Source organism: Sipha flava, unplaced genomic scaffold (genome assembly GCF_003268045.1).
Source record: "Sipha flava isolate LNK unplaced genomic scaffold, YSA_version1 36_pilon_pilon, whole genome shotgun sequence".
In the NCBI taxonomy this organism is placed as follows: domain Eukaryota; kingdom Metazoa; phylum Arthropoda; class Insecta; order Hemiptera; family Aphididae; genus Sipha; species Sipha flava.
This window is the reverse complement of record NW_020273076.1, coordinates 172,326-199,734: the sequence shown is the minus strand read 5'-3', so window position 1 is coordinate 199,734 and position 27,409 is coordinate 172,326. Positions and strand designations below refer to the sequence as shown.

General features: G+C 27.6%; 1 protein-coding gene across 4 annotated transcripts in view; it reads right to left on the bottom strand.

Moving 5' to 3' along the window:
* Positions 1–27,409, bottom strand: part of LOC112687955 (dopamine receptor 2) — a 177,871-nt gene that overhangs the window by 133,776 nt on the left and 16,686 nt on the right. The window contains exon 3 of one of the 4 annotated variants that reach the window (XM_025560958.1): positions 15,043–15,544. The exons of the other annotated variants lie outside the window; for them this stretch is intronic. Within the exon in view, the coding sequence (XP_025416743.1) occupies positions 15,541–15,544 (4 nt within the window). The 3' untranslated portion in view covers positions 15,043–15,540. Of the gene's footprint in view, positions 1–15,042; positions 15,545–27,409 lie in introns of those variants that run through there. 4 annotated transcript variants of the gene reach the window in all.

Sequence of the window (27,409 nt, the reverse complement as noted above, 5' to 3'; positions counted from 1 at the left end):
CCTTTCATATTTCTCATCTACAGTGTTAGTGAAATCACTATGTCAAATTGCAAGTTCATACGATTTATCGTTTTTAAGACGTAGCGATGATCAGTGAGTGAGTGGTATTTAAAGTTATGTCTAGTTTTAAAACAAACTCATTATTTATTTATATTTAATTTGGTTTTGTGAAAATAAGAAAATAAATAATTTAAATTTAAGTAATTTTCCCGGAAATTATAAGTTGTAAGTGTTTCCAAAAAGAAAGTCTTAAAAAATATTTTCAATTATATTATTCATCGGAAACCAAAATTATTTTTGAATTATGTTGGTTCGTTGTTTATTAGTTTTATGAAGATATTCTATTAGTATATTTTTCAATTGAAAACTATATTAATAACTTAACGTGTGATATATATACGGTTCGATAATGCACTATATGACAAATGTAATTGTATTTATTATTAATATTCACTATTGATGTTATATTGATAAAACATCAGTTCTATAGTTACCATATGTGTTAAACATTATATATATATATATATATATTGAAAATAATTTAATAACTAATACAAAAAAAAAAAAAAAAAAAAATGGTATGTACAATGCAGGTCATGAGTTGTATGCCATTATTTTATATATAAATTGCTGTTGTTGTACGAATCAAAGAACAACACTAATTAAATTTAGAAATTATATTAGCCTAGGAAATATTGGTGATCTTAGATAAATAATTGTATTCTCAGAACCTAATTTTTAAATTGTTAATCGAGTTTTTTAAAAAATTTTATTCGCTCATTAATTGTAGCCCGTTGAATTCCTTATTGGCTAATAATGTAAAACACAGTGTAGTAAATTTCACTAGTTCACTAATTATGTGTATTTATCTAAAAATTCTAGTGAAAACTATTAATAAACATGTTATATTAGTTATTGCATTTGAAAATTTCAGGATGATTTATGATCTACTTAACTACAAAGTGTAACCAGAATATGATATTAAAATCACTTAATGAATGTTGAAAGTTTCTTAAACCTATAAATAATACTTATTACATAAACGTTAAGTAGCATTTTGAAAATTCTTACTTAACACAGCTTTATTAAAAATATACTTTTATATTTTTAACTTTAAAATAACATAAGTAGTCTATTGTTTACCAACATCGAATTTATATTAAAAATGTTTTTATTTTGTAAAAAAAAAAAAAAATTATTATTTCGTAAATATATTCAATTAAAATGCAAATAAAATTATAATAAATAATGAAACTTTTTTACGTTTTGTTCGTATGACTTTTTATGAGATGTTAAAAATTAAATATCATTAATAGAGTTAGAAATAACTTGACGAAACAGCATACATTTTTAAAATTAATTAGGTTATTTATGAATTTTATAGTTACAACATTTTTTTTATCAATACAGTGATCATGATCTTGGCATCAATATGTTTAACAATAGTAGAGAAAACCAAAAAAAAAAAAAATAATTGCAATGATAAAAAAATCAAAACAATCCATTCATTGAGAATATAAAAATAGGAGTAGTTATGGAGTAGCATTTTAATTTTTATCCATTTACATAAAATAACAGTAAACATGATGGATTTATCCAAGGGGAATATAGTCATATATTTAATAGACAATTTATAACATTTTACGAAATAAAATCAATTTTTTTTTAATTTCGATTTTTATTCTTGATTTATCTAAAACTGCTTTATATATATTTTGCAACATATCTTGGTGAAAGTCTGCAGGTGATGGAGACAGGTAGGATTGGCTTTTTCCAAGCTATAATTTATAGATCCTTGATGTTCGCGACAAGTGTTCGTTTTTGAATGACATTGTGTGTATAGGAAGAGAAGAGGAAAAAGGTCAACTGAAAGAAAAAAAGAGATAGATAGAGAAAAATTGGCACCGAGAGTGTGAGTGAGTAAAATAAAATAAATAAAAATGCATTCGAGACTAAGGAAACAACATGCCCCTTGAGAACGGCCGATCAATCAACCAGAATGACTTATCTCGTACACGGTCACTAAAATCAATCTATACATCGATTGAAAGATCTACAAAACAGTGATTGACGTTATAATCGCATATGTACCCATAATGTTAAATTAGTTTAACCACAAAAATGTGAACACGTTAAGTTTTACAAAATAGTTTTGAAAAAAAATGTTACTCCATGTCCCTAATATGGATTTTTATATATATTATATCTAATATACCTATTACAATCAACATCTAAGAAAATCGAATTATTGTGAGAGAATATAAATAAATATATATATATATATATATATACATATAAAATACGTTTTTGTTTTTGCTGTTCGGTCAAGACTATTATAGTTTTTATAAATAATTACGTTTTATATTTGAGTGATCTAGGGAGTGATACATGTCACAATTTAGTTAACAGTTATTCTTATATTTTTTTTACCGATGTTTATAACTCATGACTATTTTTCATTGAATTATCATATAAAAATTTAAAAACAACTTCTTTGTCCAGTGGTTAAAAAAAATAATAATAATAAAATAAAATAAAGGTATGTAAATGATTGAACACCATTGGTACAATTAATACTGTCATTTCATCCGATAAAATAATATTTACTTAACAGAATACGTGTAAAATATGACAATGATTAAATCAGTGATTTTCCACCGAGATAATTTTTTATCACACTATTATTTTGGGCAACAGAGTAAAAACAAACGATTTGTCTATTGTAACGACGATTATATTACAGTAATATAAAGTATCCAGTTATCCATTATCTATGATATTTATCGGGACCATTATTTTTGATCTGGTATTCATCGCATTTAGTATACTATTTTACACTATAATTATGAAATTGCTTTTGTTATTTGATCCACGCAATACACATGCATTATAGACCTTAATTTAATTATAAAGTTCTACTTTATTGGAATAATGTTCTATTGGTATGATTGTGTGACATATACAGTAGAGCCTCGATAATCCGGACGAATTCAGACCGAGCATCGTCCGGATTATCGATTTTTCCGGATTACCGGAGGTTTCTCAAGATTACCTACTCAAATGACTAAGATTTTATTTTTAATTTCACTATCTTTATATTTATTGCATTTTAAATTATAAGAATAATAAACAACTTAAATTAAAACTAAACTAATGAATTACAAAAAAAAAAATGTTTATAATATGTAGAATTTAAGTATAACAATCGGTAATTTTTTTCTGAATAGTACTTTTAATTTTCATTTCAAAAGCGAGTTCTCTTAATCGACGTACCAACAAAATATCAGTGCTATCCATGTTCTCATCTTCCGCCCATTGCAATACAGTATTCAGTGCATTCACAGCTTCTGAAGGAGAAACTTTACTTGTACTAATTGAGCCACTTTCATCCTCGTCGTCAATATCATCCTCTTTTGCTGCAATTTGTAGAATTTGATCATCAGTTAAGATTTCATGATTCGCTAAATCTTCGTCTGCGCCACGGCAAGCCCATTCCTGTGCTTGAGAATCAGACATTTTATTCGTACATGTTTTCTGTATTTGGTTTATAAGTGTAGAAAGTTGAATGTCATTAATTTCAACAACTTCGTCGATTTTATTTTCTGTTTGGAAAGGAAGCAAGTGTTTCCACGATTTCTTTATGAGCATTGGCGGGACCAATTTCCAACAATTTGTAAGACTAAAAACTGCGTCTTTTAAATTTATGGCCTTTAGAGCATCAATAAGGTTTTCACCATGCACCGGATCAGCAAGAACATTGACTAAGAGAGACTTACGATAGTTTAATTTAATATTCTGAATTACATTTTGATCCATCGGTTGAATAAGCGCTGTAGTATTAGGGGGTAAAAACATTGCAAAAATGTTGCCATCATCACTACGTAATTCTTCTGCTGATGGATGTCCAGGGCAATTATCCAACAATAATAAAGCTTTTGGAGGTAAATTTACATTTAAAAGGTGCTCACGAACTACAGGAACAAATTGTTTTTGAAACCAGTCTAAAAATAAAACACGAGTGGCCCAAGCATTTTTTTGTCCACGATAGTATACGGGAAGGTTAACTGATTTAAACGCACGTGGTTTTTGTGCAGTCCCAATGACGAGTAAAGGCAATTTATGTGTTCCACTTGCATTAGCACAAGGCATGAATGTTATTCTAGCTTTAATCATTTTTCTTCCAGGGGCGTTTTTCTCATGACTTGATGTCAATGTATGCTCTGGTAACATTCGCCAGAATAAACCGGATTCATCAGCGTTATAAATTTGTTCTAGGTCCAAATTGTTTTCATTTATGACTCGCTGCAACTCATTTCGAAATGGTTCGATTGATGCTTCGTCACATGAAAGTTTCTCACCCGTTATTTTAAGGCGCCTAATACCATGACGATGTTTAAAATTGTCTAGCCAACCTCTACTAGCAGTGAAGCCATCTTCCTGCTTTGTTATTTCACGGTGAAATAAACGTGCTTTTTCGCAAATTATTTCACCACTTATCGGAATATGTCGTCTCCGCTGTTGCATAAACCATATAAATAAAGCATTTTCGAGAACAAGATTTTCCGGTTCTTTTAAAGTTTTACGTGTGCCTGGACCACGTTCAGTTGTGCTGACAAACTTCATAATTTTTTCTTTATTTTTTTTTATGTCACCAACAGTCGATTTACCTATTCCGTACTTCTCAGCAATCATACCATAGTTCTGGCCATTTTCCATTAGCTTAATTATTTCAATTTTTTGATCTAAAGTTAAAGTTACGTGTTTACGAGGAGCCATTGTACAAACAAGAATAATAACCACTCGACAAGAAAGAAGTAAACGAACTGACCATCGGGCATCGATTTATTACCAATATATGTACATATTAGTCTTTACTAGGAACAGTAGGTAAAAAAAATGACGAAATTGTATTTGTCGATAACAATATCTTATGCATAGATTAATTGGGTTCCGGGAATTCTCGTAAAATCTATTTACGAACAAACGGAATTTTGCCGTCCGGATTACCGCGTTCACCGGATTATCGGGGGTCCGGACTATCGAGGCTCTACTGTATATAAATTTTACTAGGTACTACATCATACAACAGGTACTCTATTATACAATTTTACTGAGTTGGTCATGATTACAAATTAATAAATTAAGGAAAATTGAGAGTAAGTTTTAAAATTCTACATAGATTTTGTTTTAAAAACAAATTATTCTGATTAATACTATATTTTCCTTTTTTTTTTTCACTAGAATGATTGAGAACGTTAGTTACTTGGATTTTAAAATTAGTTTTTAATAACTACTCTATTTTTTTTTTATTTTATTGGCTTTTGTTATTACTAAACAATTGTTGCAATGAACCACCAATAATTTTCTTAAGATTTTAAATTTTAAATGACCGACGATTATTTGGTAGAAAATTATTATATTGAGAAATATTTCTTTCAGCATTAGTTTAGAGATTCAACTTTATATGGGTAAAGAAAGAAAAAATTCAAAAAATCAAAATTTTAGAAATTATTAACTACTAGCTGAACCCGTGCTCTTCGTAGCCCATATATAGAATTCTCCCGTGTGCAGTTATTGCTTTTTCTAAATACAATTCTTAAATCAGATGTTTATTATTTACCTTCTTTCTTTTTTCGATCCCCTAGCAACAAACGAATATAATACAGATATGACATCATCAAATTAGTCGCAAACTAAAATCTCTCTGAAATTGTAATTTATCGACAATAGTGGAATTTTCTTTCATATCTACGTTCGTACGTTCAGAGCGCATCCAACGATGTAGTATACATCAATATAATATCAATAAAAAAAAAATTTCACATATGACGTGCGTGCGTGATTAATATTGTACACTTAAGAGGCCATAACTCCGGAACTACATATCGCACTGCGTACAAACTACACAGAAACCATCTACATATAAATCTTAATATGCCCTAAAATATTTATCGAAATCGGTTCGGTGGATCTTGAGCTATAAAATTTATTCAAAATGTACTTCGATTTTTATATATATATATATATATATAGATAGATGAATAATATGCATAATTAACAAAATATGAACGCACACCATAAATTTGACTAAATATTCAAAATATGCATTTTTATATTTTGATTTTTAAATTCACCCTTATATAGCTCAGGTTTCCATCCTGTTCTACAATAAATTTAATTCTTAAAATTCTGAACCCTACTAATAAGTCATAATCGTTATTATTTTATTAAATTTCGATTATTATATGTATATAAATATATATATGTATATTTTTTTTAACGTATTATAAACGTTTATTTTCAATCTAAAACGTCTTAATATTTTAAAATATAATTTTTTCGTATACAAGAAATATTACATTATCATAACTATCGTATAATATTTTTATGAACAATTTCATAGATAAGCTCTTTGATATGCATTATAATTTAAACCGTTAATTTTAAAAATTCTTGTAAATTTCTCTTAAAATAGTAATATAAAAAAAAAATCCACAGTAATATAAATTATAAACCTGATGAAAAATATGAATTTCAATTCCTGCGGGGTACGGATATTTTTTGTATTATTTTGAAGATTTCTTGAAATTTTCACCGATATTTTAATTAATTATTTTGTGGAGGTAATATTTAAAGGTTTGTTAAATATAATTTTAAGTTTTTTGAATTATGACTTAATATAATCAATTCAAAGCCATCTGCGTAGTATTTTTTTTTTTTTATTAGGATAACGGCTTAATTTAATGAAATTATACATTACACTTTTATTGATTCAGTCATATTAAATGTAAATTCAAAAAATATTTTTTCTTAAGCGTAAATCATCCCTTAAAATGTTGGCGATTGTATGAAGAAAACGTTTTACGATCCAAAAAGAAGTTAAATAATGTTTAAATGATTTTAAATAAAACGTTTGGAAAATATTCATAGTTTATCCAACAAATTTATTTTAATTATTCTCATATCTGTTTTCACATTCAAGGTAAAATATTTTTTTAATTAAGATTTTCAAATATTTTTCTATAGATAAGTATGTTTGAATAATTTTTTTAGTATTATAAGAATACATAGGAAATTTAAAATAATTATATTTCCTTAGTTAAAATTAAAAACTATAGTTATTTTTCAAATGTTAATATTTCATTAATTAATTTATTTTTTTTAAATGTTTAAGTATAATACTTAGAATATAAAATTAGATATTAGATATTAAATTAAATAATTAATTATAAAATTATATAAAATATAAAATTATCTTAAGAATGATCAAATTTGAATAATTTATTTAGTTACATTTTTTTTTATTTCGGTTAAAATTAATCACTACCATTAGAATCGTTATAAGATTAGAATTAAATTTGACACATATAATTGAATTAAGTATTCGAGGTATGTGTACTGTATAAAATATATAAATATTATGTTATGATAATATTGTTAATATTTCAGCTCGTTATAGCAACATAATATGTATGTAGTGTTCAAATTTAAATAATATTGTAAAAATACTACACAATATTTTCCACTAACACGGTGATGTACTATTTTTGCCTACATATTACTCCGTGTTAAGTAATTTTCTGAAACAAATTAAAATTAATCTCACAGCTAGTGTCTAAAGCCCTGCTAAGTAGACCTATAAGACTCAAATATACAAATCTGCTTAGCGTAAAAGCTTAATGTAGGTATTAAAAAAAAAAACTAAAAATTATAAATGCTGGAAAAATAATTTTAACATAGTCAATAAATAAAAATAGTTCCTTACTGTTAAAAGAAGTGCCATAATATGATATTTAAGATAATATATCGAGTAATAAACTATAGCCAAATTTATCACATAGTGATATTATTATATTTAGAAATAAAACAAAAATTATCGTATTATCCATGAGTTGTTGATTATTAATTTTCATTTGAAGAATTATTAATTAAATAATTTTGAAGTTGTCATAATAATAAAAAGCTGCGTTTAGCCATGTACTCCATCGTATAAATATATGTTTTGATAAGAGTGCAAGATTAGATACCATATTTTGAAAAAGTATCGTACGTAATGAAGCTTTTAAAATAACTTTATTGACGTTAAAAATGTGTTCACTAACTTTAGCGATTATTTCTTATTTTTCCAGTAAGCTTGTGTAATGGTCCACACATGCAATATGAGCACATTTTAGATCAAATTTTTTACTTTATTTACTTGATTTAATCATTTAGGGTGCGGCATTACTTAAAATAATATAAAATTACAATACTTTATTGTGATAAATACCAGTAGGCCATAACATTGTTATTGGCCAATCGAAAAGTTCAGCAATTATACTATGGTTTGCTTTTTTGAAGTAAAATTGTTTAACTTGGTTGTTCTATTTCTAATGTTCCGTCATTGACATTTACTAGATAGCGCCTCTCACTATTAATGGTTTCTTCAATTTAAATCCTGATACTACATAACCTGATACAATTGAACTTCTTATATTGTTCATAGTTTTGGAATAGTATTTGTTCACATTATTTTTGCGTATGGTCGACTCATTTAGTATGTGTCGTTTAGTATATTTTCCAAGAAAGCGTGAAGAAATGGATTTTGTAATTTAAAAAATGGAATATTTGAATGAATAAAAGCCTGGCAGATATTTCATCCACGTTGTCCACGTTTATTTTAGAAATGAAACTTTGTCGTGTATTTTTTTAAATTTGATTTTTTGAGTATTAAATTATTCTTGTGTTTATTGCATGATAAATATTGTTCTACTATAAACTCTGTAGTCACGTTAACTGAAATTTCACAAATATTACAAAACAAAATTAAACTAGTGGTTTTTAAAATACTTTTTTATTTGTTTACATAATATTATGTCTGTAAACGGTTTTTAACTGATGTTTTCACCGTAGGCATTTTTTAGTTATGAAACAAAACTGACATGATTTTCCACGTAATTTTAAACATAACCATTGTACTATACTGACTGATTGGTTTCCGTTGATCATTTGAACATGATTCATATAATTTGAATTAATCTATATTAATATAATTTAAATATATATGTTGGATCTGGATATCTTATTACTATCCATTACGATCAATCGTAATTTCATTGAAACTATGTGGTAATGAATGTGAAAATATATGATAAACCAATATGCGTACTAATTTTAGAAATATACACTATAAAACTATCAATATACTTTAAAATGTGCAAAATAAGGTAAAAACGTTGAAATATGCAAAATATGCTAATTAAAATTAGTGTTATTTTAATAAAAATGATAAATCGGAGACAATTCTCATCATATTTCAAAAAACTCATTCCAATACATATATGCATTTACATATAAATGCGTTTCCTATGATTGATCAATGATCAGTTTTCATTTTATATCGTAAGAATTAACAATACTATTAACATTTAATATATACAATCATATTTTAGCTCGTGTATTAGTTATTGTTATATTCAGGGATTATAAATGTATTAAATATCATTGGGTATTATATCTTAATATTATTGAAGTATTGCAGTGTTAATGGGTTATATTTTATTTTGAATCGATTAAAGATAACAACATTTAGAAATATACTGATTAACAATTGTGTTTAACAGATTTTATTAATTTAGTTTGGTATTTTTGGTTGGTTTAGTGTTAATAAAAGAGTGTATTTACGAGAACCCTGCAGACTGTAGCCCGTAGGAAAATAAGTACAGCTGTACTAATTATTTATTGTAGTTACTAAAAACTATGAATGTTTTGATTTTATAAAATAATAATTGTTTGTCCTGAATTAATATCATTATCAGAGATACGCTTATAACACTGAAAGTAATTCTGTTCAAATAATTAATGGCTAACAGCAACACATTGTTTTAGAAAACATCAATCTGGGGCTATAGAATTTTTTTGTTTTAATTTTTTTTTTTTTTTTTGTTCGTCATCCCTAGTCATATCATTAATTATAAAATATAATAATAGTAGTATATATAAATCTATGATAAAATTAAAAAGAAAAGAAAACTCATGAAATTGTATTCTGTATTCATTAATCTTTTTCAAAAAAGTCTTTTTAAAAATTGATCGACAATTATCGATAATTGAATCGAAATTATTTTATACGTATTTCGTGAATTATTTTGGCAGCGTTCAGCAAAAAAGCTTAAGCCAACGATCTCGTAGACAGTTCTGATAAATTACGACACATATATACAATTCTACTTCTGGATTCCATGTAAATACCGCTTTTGACATCCAATAGACGTATTGGAAATGTACCAAATAATTGTCTACTAATTAATATGTTATGTCGGTATACTTAGCATGCATATAGCGTGTACATCCAACATAATGTCTAAATAGAGGAAATTAATTTTTATTTCAAATAAGATGTTGATACTTGTATGAGTACCGTTAGTTATAGTGACCTTTGAAAAAAAGAATTTTTATTATTTAAATAAAATTTTAAACAATTTTTAATTAAAAATAAAACTCAACAACATGAAATTTACATTAAATAGTTTTATATTTATACATTTTTTTGTTTTTTTTAGTTTTTGATTATTTGTATTATGAGTAATGAACATAGTAATTGATTGGAAATATTATTCAAAGTACATTTAACGCATCGAAGCTGTGCTTACCGGTCTTAATACTAATACATTAAGGGGACTTAATCTATATAGTTCATATATTATGCAAACACGACACGCAGTACACGTGCATACACTGAAATCGTTAAAAAAACGATGTCAATGTGGACGCATTTAAGCGGATCATATACGTGTGTATTTCATGTTTACCGGATCGGCAGTATATCAAAGGAAAATCAAAATGACAACTTATTTAATTCATGAACAACAAAAAAATCAAATATACCAAATAATCTTTGTACAGTGATTGCGTGTGTGATATTCGCAAACGTCCCACACAATTCAAGCACGTATGTGGCGTTTCTTTTTTGCACACCTACCTTGTGGACATACCTTTTTACCTCTTAACTGATCAAAAAGACCCTTGCCATTTTGTTTTTCATTTATCTTCTATAAATCACGCTTTTTTCACTGTGCCCACCATTGTATTTTAGCCCATATCTTCAAAATACATGTTTTTCGTCATCGATACCAATAATATATTTTACTTATTATAAAAAATATGAATTTCGAATTCTATTTCGAGTCAATTATGACGTTACGTACGATTTTTTATCTTTTGTCATCATATAATTATTATATTGAAATAGATATTTCTAGGCTTTGCTACGAATTTGTTTTAGCTTAGAAGAAGATTGATGATAACGATATGAAATTGCCTTCAATTTTTTTTTTTTAATTTTTATTAATTTATTTATAAATATTGTTATATATTTATTGCTATTTATAGATACAGGCCACAATTCATCGGTCTGATTAGTGATTAATTGTGTTCATCTAGCGTGGAAAACGACAATAAACCACGTACTTTATTTTTTAAAAATGAGTGAATCAGGGATTGAAACGGAAATTAAAAATATCGGTATTTTAATCAGATCCTTTTTAAAATATTGGAATCGGAACCTTACCGAAACTGTATTTTGATTTTCTTAGGAACCTAAACGGGAACCGTAACCGATAATTGTCTGAATATAATTTTTCGGTTTTTTCAATTCCAGTTTTATTTTAATTTTATATATTTAGCTAATAAATAACATTCACTTCTTATTATTTATTAGCTAAATATATAAAATTAAAATTAAATTGGAACCGATAATAATCGAAAAAGACCGAAAATTTATATTCAGACAAATATCGGTTCCGTTTCTCGTTTAGGTTTCTAAGAAAATCAAAAAACGGTGATTCATAATTTATAAATAGTTTTGGACGACGACGTCTGGTAATGTTGTAGAATGACAACTAATTAAATAATTATTATAACAATCAAAATTCGTACTCGTATAATATATATGTAAATTGTCATCATGGACTAATAAAATTTATAAATATTCGTATAATACTATTGAATTATTTGATGGTTGTTATTCAGCAGTTCATGTCGCTAATGTGATGATCAAGTATTAAGGAATTTAGTACAGTTTAAATATTATTATAATATTAGTAAACTAAATACAATTATGAAAATATGCTTCAATTTATTTCTCGTGTATTTTGTGAAAAATTACAGTTTTTTGTCAGAATGCAAATCGAGGTAATCGTTGCAATGCATTGTTGGAATTAAAGTTGTCTGTGTGAAATATAAACATTTTTTTTTTCGTGATACCAAAATTTTCCATTGACATGCGAGTATGTGAGAGGTTCCACCTTACCGCTACCATTCATATAAAATATTACCGTTTCGTCGTGTCGTCGCTTGAAATAACTTATGACCTTTATTTTATTTTATTTTTTTGACTGTCTAAACTAAAATAAAAACCCTCGCATTGTATAAATCTGAAATATAATATGTTTATAAAAAAAAAAAAAAAAATTGTAAAACTTGAAAGTATTTATATAAATTTGTATTGTTAAAAAAAATTAAATAAAAATAAAATTTGAAATTTTATGAGTAATTTAAATATTGGATCATATAAGATCAGATGATACCAGTTACGTAAGTGCAAATAAGGATACCAATTAAAATTTAATATTGAGAACAATCATAGTATTGATCGTAATGATCATGGACCATATTTAAAACATTTTAATAACTAAACAATATCAATCTTACAATCAATCATTAATAATTACTTTTAGAGAAAATCTAAAACTTATTAGTTATTTTTATTAGTAATTATTAGTATTCCAATTACGATAACGTAATTTACTTTGTGTTTTTAAAAAATGTACAAATGAAAACGTATGAAAATTATGTATAATATAATATACTATTATATACAAGCTATGTGTATAATTAATTTTATAAATAAAACTAAATAAAAATGCATGTTACTAATCGAAATCAGATCTAAAATCAGTAGTCAACTGAAAAGAGTTCAACGTAAATTTTTGAAATTTGCCACTTTCGCATTACGCATTGAGTGTACTCCTCACGAGTATCATCTTGTGCTGCAGTGCCTCCATTTGTCTATCCTATGTGACAGGAGGAAACAGGCTAATCTTATGTTTCTTTCAAAACTTATAAATAGTGAAGTCGATTCCCCTGCTATCCTATATAAACTTAATTTCAGAGTTCCAAGTTTCTATTTCAGATACTTTTTCCCTTTCCAAATTCCTTTTAGCCGCTGTAACTATTTATAAAATCGTCCTATAGTCTGTATGATGTAACTGGCCAACGAGGACCCACTATTCTTTAGTACCTAGCATTAAATTATTATCTGTTCGTTCTTTATGTATTAAAATTTGTAATTTTAGTTATTTATGTAATTTTCTCTTAGTTATTATGTATTCTATACAATGTAATTCGGCACATCCCGTATTCATTAATAAATAAATAAAATAATATTTAAAATAAAATCATCATTGATTAATTTTCAGTATGTATAAGTGAAAAAATGTCGAAATATCTTATGACCTAACTATTTTCAATTCATTGATTAAAAATGTTCATATTTTACTATATAAAAATAATTTTTTTGAAAATAAAAACAATAATGTGCAAGTACATGATAACAATTGCCTTGATGGAAAGCGATGAATATTTATGACAATAAAATTATCATTGAGAGAAAAATATTTTTTCTTTAAAAGGACCCGTTCCTTTTTATTATTATTATTATTATCTCTTAACAGAACATTTTTAAACATTAAAATGTAATAAAAAAAAAATCTTGCTAAACAACTACCCGATAAATAATTCAGTAGACATAAAATTATATTAAGGAGAAGGTAAATTAAAATGAGTAAAATACAAAACTTAAAAAAGATTTAAATAATAAATTATATCAGAGCAATACATCAAAGTGTCTATTTCTTTCGTTAATTATTATGTAAATAGTATTTGAACGCAATTTCAGTTTTGGTTTTATAGTAGTATGAAATGTATATATACACTATATTTTAAAGCTGAAAGTAAATTTAATCATAATAATTCGCTAAAACTTGTCAAAATAAAAATCGTTGAGATTATTGAACTACGAAAATCGTGAATTATACACAAATAAGTTGCATAATATGCACGATTTTCGGTCGTATAATTATTTTGAAACAATTAATACAAGATATTTATCATTAAAAATATACATCACTAACCAAAGCAGAAAAATTACAGACAATAGTGCCAATTAATATTCAAAACAACGGAAAAAGTTTATGATTTTTTCCCGGTTTTTTTTCGCCTTCTCCCTATCGTTAATCTTTGGCTCCCAACCACGATTAAAAGAGAAGTTCGATTGTTCGTTGAAATTAAAATACCGCAATGCGAGGTTCTTATCTGGCAAATAATTTATGATGTTTATTTAAAACGATACAACAGCCAAGATGAATGTGAAAGCTTATACATTATGAGACGATGCACGAAAAATGTCAAGTCAAGCCGTCGAAAATCGGTGTATTTGTGTACGTTAAGCACACATGTATACATGTATGACCGGACTACGAGGACATAATCGGAGGTCAAAAGTCTTGTTTACATTTTGAAAACGGTTGACGTGGCCGCAAATCGTTACAACACATGCGTCGACTTTTGGTGGGACGAGAACATCGTAATTGTCTACTTCAGCCGCGTTTTACTTGTACAACATTTTTTTTTTTTACCAGCAGTAGCTGATATACTCGAATGTCTTTGACGATTTTGCTTCCGTAGGCATACTGGTTATCATTGATCATTGATCATCTATCTGCCTTGCTCACAATAAGCCTTTATTTTAATGTCCAGGTAGATAGTAAAAATGCCTACAGTTTTCAACTCTTTGTCTATTTGCTTTGATATTAAGTAAAATATCAGTTTTAGTTAATGTAGGTGTCTACAATATATTGTGACCGTATAACGGCGTGTTGGATACGTTAGATATGATATACTCTGATGCTGACCGACGGGCGGCGACTTTCGGTAATAATTGAGTAAGTAATTGAGTAAAGTATTCCTAAGTAAGTATACTCAAGTAAGAACTTATCTCATGGTTTCGTTGTATGAGAATATGTGGTAATTAGACTGTTATAACTAAATCACTGGTCGGAACAAAAAAAATACTCTGAGACACAACGGTAATCGATGCGTATAATTATCTAGAGGAGAGGTGTTTTAGTAAATTTTCGAATACAAAACCCAAATGCAACTGCTACTTGAACACTAGAATTCGTTTGTACCACCGCCATCCCAGGCAAATGTGTTTTTATTCATTTTTTCTTCTCGCGTAGGCGCACAGCGGTTAGTTTACTTTTTCTAATGGGTTTTCGACGCTCTGACTGCTGCGTGGCGTATAATAATTATCTTACGGAACCGAAAGGGCCACAGACAGGAGGTAAAAAACCTGCACGATTTATGATCCAGTACGATATGCGGTGTACCACATACTGCGCACTATATCAGTACTGCACATCAACGTAATCTATCGTCCGTTATTAATTCCTGGATCGTGGCACGGCGGCGTTAGCATCCACGTGTACTTGTCCATTCTTCTCATCTGAAAAACGTCGATTTCGTTAAGAGCAAGGCGCCAGTAAAATTAACAGTTTTCTTTTTTTCCTCCTCCTTTAACATACAAGAACCATTCAATATGTGTGTACTACCTATATCGTGGTATACGTTTCACGCCAAAAATATTATCGCTAAACATCTGTTAGAACCAACGTTATTAATTATTGTGTTGATTCGGGACGAACCGCGTTGCATTGCCGTGAGGCTCCGTGCATAACGCATCGTGTCGTGTCAGGAGAGGATGACGTTGTCAGGTTGTAACGGTGTTAAGCATTTTCTCACCCTAGTGCAGCTCGTATATGGTACGAGTAGCTTAGGGTGTGTGTATGTTTTTTTTTAGCTGGTCTTCATTGTCTCATTTGCTCAGTTTTCCATTTGTCGTTAGCAGATCCTTCCATTCTGCCCCCGCTGATCCCGCTAAACATGGAGTATAATGATAAATGATATTAAGTGTATAACGGATAAGGCAAAAGGAAAAAAGCCGAAAAAAAACCACCATCTAAATCTTTATACAGGGTTGTGTGTAATAAAAAAAGCCTGTCAACCTTTTTTTTCTTCTTAAAAGTTTTCGGTAAGAGAGGTAAGGAAAAAATTGCAAACGTTAATGAATTGACAAGTTGTTTCAGATTTCTAACGTATTATTAAAAATTATGTAAAAACAACGCAAACACTAATTGAACAACAACCCATCAATTACTAGGTATATGGTTGGGATGTAATTGTTCGTCCTAATATTAAAAATATTATTATACCACTAATTACACTAAATGTCGATGCATGGATTACCATACACGAATTAAACGATTTTATGAATAACACACAAATTACTTTAATTTATTTATTTTTATTAAGTATTGACACGAATAATATAAAAAAAAAAAAATTATTATGTTCTAAACACTTATTTAGCATAAATAACCGCATAACGTAAGAATAAAATTGCTTAATTATAAATAAAAATATTAATTTTGTATGATTACAACTAATAGAATTGAACTGATGTGTTGCCCTATAATATTAAGGTTATCGTTAGATATCGCACTTTATATATGCACGATTTTAAGTGTAAATATTAATCGCATTATATTGGGAATTAGCAATTTTGTGAACTACGAGTATACTAATAGCAATCAAAAATATACTCCAATTTTTTTTATCAAAACTTAAGTTTGAACTTATGAATTCATTAAAATGGTATTATTCGAACGAATTTGAGTAGATATTGATATTTATAGATCGGAGAAACAATAATAAGAATTGTATTTAATTTAGGAAATTCAATTTATTCATAACTTATGAACATATTCATAAGGTCAAAAATGTGTTTTTGTGTATGTTCTATAATTGCTTAGGTACAAAAGTTAAATTAAATAATAATTATAATAAAATACCTAGAGTACAATATTGAACCAAACTACAGTAAACTCGTTGGTTATCAGAAATGTGGTTAATCCATCAATTGAAACTTACTATTTTTATGTCAAACATTTTAAGTTCTCCAAAATCCGCCAATCTCGTCATGACATGTCATGACATTTAGTTACTTCGTCTCAACTGTCATCATTTTGTCGAAAATATTTGATTAAATTAAAATACGCTGTATGAATAAATATAAAAACATTACATTTAACGTAAAATTCATATTGAAATGGAAAATAGTATAGACATATTTTCAAATTAAGTGACTATTTAAAGAATTTGTTAATTAAACAAAAAAAAGTTTTAATAGTTTAAAATAAAAGTTCCATTATTTACGATTTGATAAGAAATAGCATTTTCATTTTTCTATCTATATTTTCGTTTGGTTTTTTCCCAATATTTTAATTTCTAAGTCAATATATATTTTTAAAGTAGTCAATTATATTTGAATATTATTTATTATTCATTTATAAATAATATATTATTATTTACAGTATAATAAAAATGGCTCTTTATATTTTCTTGAATGTATGCAATTTTGATCTATATTATTAAATTAACTAAGAATCAAATAACAAAATATATATTGTTTGTATAAAATATTAAAAAATATAAAATTAACTAATAAAAACACGACGATCATTTAGTTTCTATCAAATAATTAAATTAATAGATTTTAATATGATCTTTTATGATGGTCGTTTATTTTTTATTCAACAAGTGTACAAGTACATTATTTACCTCCAATAAAAATTGAATATAGTCTTATCAAACTCAATAATAATATAATATTATAATATATATAATAATATTCTGTCTTCTTAAATTGCTTATTTTTACTCATTATTTATTGTATGAAATTAAAACTAAATTTGTTTAATGACCATGCTTAAGTGTAATAGAATAAATTAATTTTAATTTGTTTTTAGTAATTTAATCATATTTTGTCAACATTGTATTTTTATTGTCATTACTCTTATAATTATTCCGAAAGAAAAGTAATTTAACGTTGAAAAAACCCCTGCTTCAAGTGGAATAATGAAACGTAATTTTTATGGACTCCCGACACGATTATGCTTATTATACAGTATTCTCCCTCCTCGTTTACAAGTGATGAATGTTTGAATATTTTTTAAACATTTAACTATCGATCTAATATTAAGTAAAGGTTATACTAGTACAATATTATTTTATTTAGGATGTAATATATAGAGATTTTATTGTATTGTACTTCTATTATATTATTAAAGAAATCGAAGTGTATTAAAATTAATAAAAACTTAATTTGAAAATATAGGTGTTTAGAATTTTCTTTTAATTATAATAATGATTTAAAGCAAAAAATAATAATTTTTAGTTACACGTTATAAATTATTGGATATCATAGAACTCTATGATAATGATAATGAAAATATATGGAAAGATGTACCTGTAAATTTATAATATAATATATAATATGTAATTGATATGATGAAATTATCTTTTTACTCAAATGTAACTTACAATTTGTTGTAGTACTCAACATAACGGACAATTAAAAAAATACCACCGAGTTTATATAGGTTTCTTCAAATACTGATATGACCGGTAATAAGAAAGCTGACCTATAATCAAATTAAGTAATGTTATCCCCAAATGAACTGAAGTAAAAATACTACCATAAGTTCATAGATATCAATAGAAAAATCGACTAATTCAACAATGTTAATTTCAATGGAATAACGTAAAATTATAAAAATACAGTTCATAAATTGTAATGATATGCACCTAAGCAATCATATATTTTTAAAATATAATATATAATAAAATAATTATAATAATCGATAGCCATTAAGTATAAGAAATAAGTATTAAGTCGTAAGTATTAAAGATAAAACATTACACACATACGTACGCACATATACATGCACGCGCGCGCGCGCGCACACACACACACACACACACACACAACATCATATATAAGGAGCATAATTTTTAGTCACAAGGACAGAGGCGTTCTTGTTGTCTTTTTATATAGACGGCCAAAGGCGAGTGTAAAAGACTACGCAGATCGGCTATGTAGAAAAACATAATTAGTTATAAAACGTTCTGTAAAAATTTAAAATACGTGTATTAATGTGTGTAAAAAGAAGTTCAATTAAAATTATTAAAAGTGAAGAAAAAGTTATTAATATTTTAAAGTACAAATTGGTTACCTTATCTTATTCCTCAAACGTCAACCATGGTTTTCAACAGGCAGGTCGACACAAACATCAGAGAGGTAATATTAAATATATATAATATAATAAGTAATGATTTAAAAAGATATATAAATATTTCCCACAGTAACTACGAGTCAATATATTTTAAATCATTACAAATGGTAATCTCATGCCAACATAACTCGAAAATTAGACACTATTACTATAAACATCACAATAGGTCATATATTTATTTATTTATTTATTTATTATTAACAATACGGGCTGAGCCCAATTTACATAATATGATAACACTGATAACACTAATTAAATTTTATATAAGATAACAACCATAAAAATAGTGACTATTACTAATATACTAATTTATAAACATGAAAACCAAAAAAAAAAAAAAAAATAAAAAATATAACAATGCTACAGAAATGATGGATCATTATTTGCCATACGCATCATTCTAAGAATTGGCTGGTTCTCAGAATAGTTGGTGTTGCATTTAGGAATAAAAAATGGATAGATTTGACGGACAGAAGAGCAAGGGACTTTAAAGTTAATCATGGAAAGTAGGACAGGAGAGTCAATACAGCCATCTATTATTAGGCGGAGAAATTTCATATTAGCAATTTTTCTTCTATCAACTAATGAAAATAAACCAAATTTAATTAAAATTGGGTTATAATCATGAGGTGGATGGTCTATCTTTAAAATAAATGCTGCATATTTGAGGAATTTACGTTGAACTCTTTTAATTTGATCCTTACCACAAGAAGTGGAAGGATCCCATACAACAGCACCATATTACAAAATTGACCTTACGTAGGCACAATATAAGATTTTTATGGGAGAAGTTAACTTAAACTCGTTACAGATTCTTTTTATAAAACCAAGCATTTTTAGGGCCTTGCAGCATATATTGTCCAAATGGGAATGGACATTTAACTCTCGGTCAAACGTGATACCAAGGTCCAAAACTTTATTTTCAGATCTCTTTAAAGGATTGGCATTGATAGAGTAAGAATACTCAAATCTATCACGAGTTTTGTAAAAGGACATTGAATGACATTTCACAAAATTGAGTTCAAGATGATGTTCATTTGACTAAGTAACTAAAGAGTTGATATCATTTTGTAGAAGATAACAGTCATTAAGAGAATCAATTTTTAAAAATAATTTTAGATCATCAGCAAATAGAAGAAAATGACAGTGACTAATAACTTTTTTAATATTGTTAACAAATATTGCAAATAGTAAAGGAGAGAGATGACCTCCTTGAGGGACTCCAGAAGTTGCATCAATAATAACAGACTTACTACCATGAACATCAACAATTTGCTTACGATCTCGAAGATACGACTGAAACCAAGACAACAACGGTTCTCCAAAACCAGAATTGAGCAAAACCTCAATTAGTAATGTATGATCAACTCTATCAAAAGCTTTGAAAAAATCCATATATATAACATCAACCTGGGAACGATTATTGAATGCATCAAATACATAATTAGAAAAAACAATGTTACAAGTATTAGTTGACCGGCCAGAACGGAAACCGTGTTGTTCATCGATTAAGATTGAACTGACTGCAGGACCAATTGATTTTAAGACTAATGAGTCAAATAATTTAGCTATATGACCTAATAAGGAGATCGGACGATAGTTGGCAACATTCGACTTATCCCCCGATTTATAAATAGGTTTAACGGTGCTAAGTTTTAAAATATCAGGATATATTCCTTCATCTAAGGACTTACGAAACAAAAGTAACAATGGGTAGGATAATACTGATTTTAACATGTACAGAAATTCACCAGAAAGTCCATCAGGACCAATTGTCTTGTCACCGCTCAATTTAGATAAATCTGATTCAATAAAAGATAAATCAAAAAAGCAATTACTAGGTAAATCATAAAATAAATGTGGGGTAGTTGAATAATGGTTAATAGTATTAATAGTATTATGTCATAAATAAAGGTTTATACATTTTTATAAGAATACAAGTAAAAATACAAAATTGCAGGTAAAAAGTTCTTTTCGGCGTAGTCTATAAACGTCTGAGTTTTTAGGTATCAAATAATGTATAAAATATGTACCTGAATGATGTACAAAATAATGTCTTATTAAGTTATAAATAATATTTTTACCAACAATTATGTAGTATATAACACATTATATACTACATATACTCGTATAGTATATTCAAGTGCATTATTGACTACACGCTTATCGAGATTTCGATAAGATAATCGGTACCACGTGCCGCGTTCAAATTAAATTAAATTGTATTGCTTTTTCGGATGATACCAATTTATTCTACTTGCTGTTCGTTTGCACAATCCACGGATACATATCTGTTATATTGTACATTGGTAAAATACTAAAATGTCAATGCGTGGAAAAAGTTGGGTTTGGCAGTATGCTAAACGTATTGAAAATAAAGCATACTGCAATTTATGCGATGAAGATAATAACAACGAGTTTTCTTGTCCCGGAGGTACCACTGGCTCATTGGGAAGACATTTAACTACTATTCACGGCTTAATGGTTAATGCTGTGATTAATAAAGAACAGTAAGTAATATACATAATATACTAAAATTGGTTTAAATTTATAGCAGATTACATATAACTTTGGTAGTAACGTTTCAATTTTGTATACTCAAATCTTTTCTGTTATTAATAATTGTGTCCCTACATACAAAAAACTTAACTTTAACTTAATACATTTCACGAAATGGATAAGCGTCATACTGCAGAAAATTTATCAGAACAACTTATAAATACTTTTGGCAAATGGAATATTACTAACAAAATATTAGCAATAGTAACTGATAATGCGAAAAATATAACTAATGCCATTCCTTTGATAAGTCCCGAAATTTATAGTGTTAAGTGTGCAGCACATAGTCTACAACTTGCCGTTAATTGTGTCTTAAAAAATGAAAATATAGTTAATATAATAAAACAATGCAATAAAATAGTAGGGCATTTTAAACATTCAACATTAGCTAAAACATCACTTGAAGAAAAACAAGAAATACTTGGCTTAACAAAAACAACTTTACTCCAGAGTTGTAAGACAAGGTGGAATTCTATATACCTTATGATGGAACGTCTCGTTTTGAATAGATGTGCAATATTCAATGTTTTAGCAGACCGAACTATAACATCTCAATCTATGGCTCAAAAACTCGAAATTAAAGAACATGAATGGTTATTTATCGAATCGCTTATACAATTTCTTAAACCGATATATGTCACTACAAACATTTTTTGTACGGAAAATAATTCGTCAATATCAATGATTAGACCATTATTAAAACAAATTATTGAAAAACATTTAATGCAATGTCATGAAAATGAAGATACCATTGTACAAACATTGAAACAAACATTAGCTTCAGAAATTAAATGCCGCTTTTCGCTTGAATGGGATTCAACTGAATCTGTATTATTAGAACAAATTGCTTCATTTTTGGATCCTAGATTTAAAGACTTAGACCACGAAGTATTATCTAATCATGAGGCAATTCGCTCTAAAATAAAACAAATAATCAACCAAAATAATTATCTTGAGCCTAATGAAATAACTACAGCTTCTCAAGAACAACAAAATAAACATCGAAGTGATCTTGAATATATATTTGGAATTAACAATGAAGAAAATGATCTAACAAAAGAATTTCAAAACTATTTAGCAGAACCGCAGTTGAGATTTACATTAGATCCCTTAGAGTGGTGGAAAACACGATATTCAAAATATCCGACAATAGGTAAACTTGCTAAAAAGTATATGGCAATTACTGCAACATCAGTGAGTGCTGAACGTTGTTTTTCAACTGCTGGTAATATAGTCACCCGAAAAAGAGCTTCCTTATCACCCGAAAATGTAAATTTACTTGTATTTTTGCATCAGAATAAACAGCTGATGATTTAAAATTAAAATTCTCTATTAAAGTATCATATATTAAAATTATTTGTTTATTATTATTTAATGTTAACTGGATTATAATTAAATATTTTTTTTAGGTACTAAATAAGTATTTGTTGTTGTTTTCCTGTATTCATTTTTTGTTAAATTATTATTATTAGTATTAATATTGTTTCAAATGTTAATATTATTGTTAGTACTGAATAAATAGTTATAAATACTTATAAATTATGAAGCGTAATATTGTTTAATAAATATAATATTTATTCATGGAATATTAATTACACGAACCAATTACGCGTGTATTTAAAATACACGGACTTCGTGTACACGTGTATTTTAAAAACACGTCTAAAATAGTTACCTCTAGTTAATACTGTGTTCAGTGTAAACAGAACTAAACTGCTTAGCGAATAAATCAGAAACTTCTTTTTCATTAGAGCTAGTAATATCATTAAAATGAACTGTTTTAGGTATGTCATTGCATGATTTATTTTTTTTTATAAATTTCCAAAATACTTTGGGATTAGAACAGAGTTGAGATTCAGTACGTTCAATAAATTTTTTATGACAGTTTTTGGACATAAGTTTATATTTAGAACGAAGTAAAGAAAATTCACGATAGTCTAGAGGGTTACGAGAAGACTTAAAGATAGCATGGGCTCTTCTCTTTAAGAAAACTAAGTCAATTAGGTCCTTGGAAAACCAAGAAGGAAAATTAGACTTAGTATAATTAACCTGAGGAACCCATTTCAGAACAGAAAAATGCAAAGCATCATAAAAAGTAGACATAGCTAAGTTAGCATCAATATTATTAAAAGTTTCACTCCAATTAAAAGAGCTTAAAAATTCTTTGATACTTGAGTAATCTGCTTTGTGAAAATTAAAAAACGATTTAGATGTATTATATGAAGGTAGATTAGAAGTTGAAATAATGTCAATAGACAGTGATGGGTGATATTTATCTTCTGGAACCAATGGATCAGAAAAGGCATTAATTTGTATATTATTACTATTAACAAAAATTAAATCTAATAAAGTACCATGAGTATTAAAAACATTATTGACCTGAAAAAAAATTTAAAAATGCAAAGGTTTCAGGGACACATTGAACATAAGGACCTGGACGAGAAATTTTAGAATTAACTAGACCATGACTGTCATTGGACCAATAAATATTAGGTAGATTAAAGTCTCCACAGAGGATAAAGTTTGTATTTACAAACGAGTTAACCAAATCTTCAACTGTACTAGTATAATTCGCATAGGATATATCAGTAGAACTAGGAGGAAAATAAACACCACCAACTATAAAAGGTTTATTGTTGATACTAAAGCTAATAAACAGGTGGTGTTCAATATTGTTACAGCTAATAGGAATAATTTTAGAGGGGAAATCATTGTGTATTGCAATAAGTACTCCACCACCTCTTGAACAGGAACTGGTTAAACTGTTTCTGTCACATCTATAAATAATATAATTATCAAAACCTAATTCAGGATCATAAATATCCGGATTAAGCCAAGTTTCAGTTAAGATTATAAATACAAAATTATTACTGGCTACATTACATTTAAGGGTTGACAATTTGGTTCTTAGACCACGACAATTTTGGTAGTAACCAGTAAGAGTAGATTGAGTATTAACAGGAGGAATATTTACATCACATTTATTTTTTTTATGCTTATTAATAAATTCAAAACAGTAATCAATAGTGGAAGAAGCTTGGCAACACATGTAGCATGAAGGATCGGCGTTAAGAGATGAATGTTGGCAGTCAGTTGAAATAAATGGAGAATCTGCTAGTCAGTTACTTTTCATGTATAACTTTTCATATATAACTCACCCATTCTCACCTATTCACTCACGAGAAACAACCTATGTGCCAACATTGTAATGTGCCACTATCAATTAAACATCTCACACTCTACAGCTCAAACTATGAAGAAGAACAAAGTATTTTGAACTACACCACCAACAATCAACGAAGATAATACAGATGCAATTTACTATTTTTACTACGTCGCTAACTTACAAGCCTAATTTAGACTACTTTCATGTGAATATGTATCTAAATAATATTAAATAAATCTATTTAAATTTGCAGACTAATGACCCAGTTGACGAAATCCTAAAGTAAAAAATAAAATATGATAGTTCATGGTATTATAAACTGTAATATTTCGTTTAGTAACTGGTTTATGTTAATATTTTGACTTGATATTATAAAAATAAATATTAATAGGTGGTTAAATACATTTTAAAATCTTTGTGAACTAATTTTCTCTACTTAATTTGCGCTATATAATACAATATTTTATACTTACACAATGAATGAAAAAAATCAAAATAATTTAAAATATAATAATAAGAATTGTTATTAAAAACAATCCATCTATATTTCCCCCTCCTAAAAAAAAAGAAAAAAAAGATTTTATAAGAAGTAAAATATTATTCGAATAAGTCAAACCAAAGAAAAATATTATAGTTAAATACAATTGTAGTCTTATTAATATCTTATCAATATTCTGAATGTATAAGTAATAATATAATGTTGCTCAGGTGTTATAATGATAAATTGAATATTTGGTATGATTCATTTTGAATATAATAATTATTTTAATATTATAGTTTAATATTTATTATTTGTGGATTCAGAATTTTTAACTTGTAAATATTATATTCAGTAAGCCAACAGAAAAGTTATAGCACAACGCTCTGTTTATAGAAACTTCTACCCTCATGAATATGTAAACTGAACTGTATGGGAAATTTAAAGTAGACTTAGACGTCGATTAATGTAACAAATTATATTCACTCTAAAAATTGTATAACATATAATGGAAATTCATGAAAAAAATTAACTTGAGTATAATATTTCCGAACATTTTAAATATTTCTAAATTCATCACGATTCATGAACTTTATTTTCGCATTAAGATTCTATTATTGGGAGTAAAAATATTATTTATAACCACAGCGTAAAAATTAATATTATAAAACGGGATATCAAAACCATAAATATAACTTTTGTGAATTTTGCACAATTCGAGTTACAATAATTAAACGTATTTTGCTGAAACAATTATTTTTGAAATTGTTACAATTATTACAAATGGTTTATTTATACCGCATACACACACACACACATATATATATATATATATATATATATATATATATACGTAATCATATATATTTTTTTTCATCAAAATGATTGTCAAATGTCTTTTTCGATATTTTTTTTTACTCAGGATGGATAAATTGTAGTGTAGAATTTGTAACTCCATCTATAAGTAGATAATTATCACGTGTGTGCACTTCTCTCCCAGTAATGCCTGTCGAGTGCAAAGCAGTGTAGAGCAACCAGAATTATGAGAGATTACAAAATTAATTCTGCAGAATGTTTTTTTGCACTAAGCCGGGTTCGAACTTGTGACTGCGCGCATCGTAGCTAGCCGTATGGATACTGCACCACACTACCAAATACAAGGTGGTATTCATTTAAAAAATTTTTTTCGCTATGGGTCGTTTTTCTAGTTCTCTCTACGGTTTGCTTTCGAAGCTTTCGAATAAATATTTATATGTAAATCGATCACGACTACAGCAACAATGTTTACACAGAAAATAAATTGTTTTTATCCAAAATAAATTCGAATTGACCAAATCAATATATTTTACCGACGGCCAAAAATATTAGCCACTCATTACGATCAACAGTGTGCGTCGTCGATTTTAAACGCCTACACAGGATCGCCAATCTTTGGTTATACATCTTCACGTTTCAACTGTAAAACGTACAGACACGTGTTGTTTTTGATGTTTATATTTATAGCATCGTTTTACCGACCATTTTCACGAATCGAAAGATAATCATTATTTGATTGATCAACGAATTAATTATTTCGATTTAATCAATTCGATTAATTGTTTGTTATACCACTAGTGGTGCACGTCACGATATGATCATCCCCCGGATGGTGCTCTGGAAAAGCGCATGCTCCGCAAAATAAATTACTGTGATTATGTGGTTGTTACGTGAACGAAACAATCGTTAGCAGAATCCGTCGACGACAGTACCGAAAAAGATTTGCATTTTTCAGATTACAAACGATTGACGGGTCCCGTGAGTACTTTCGCGTCACCGCGAACACCGTGATAATATATACGCCACCGAGTGCGGATCAATGATTGCTGATTCGCATGGCGTGTACGAGACACGATGACATTACGACGATTTTAATTATAATAATAATATGAACGTGTAGCGATAGGAAAAACAAGGGGATGAGTGAAAAACGGTGAA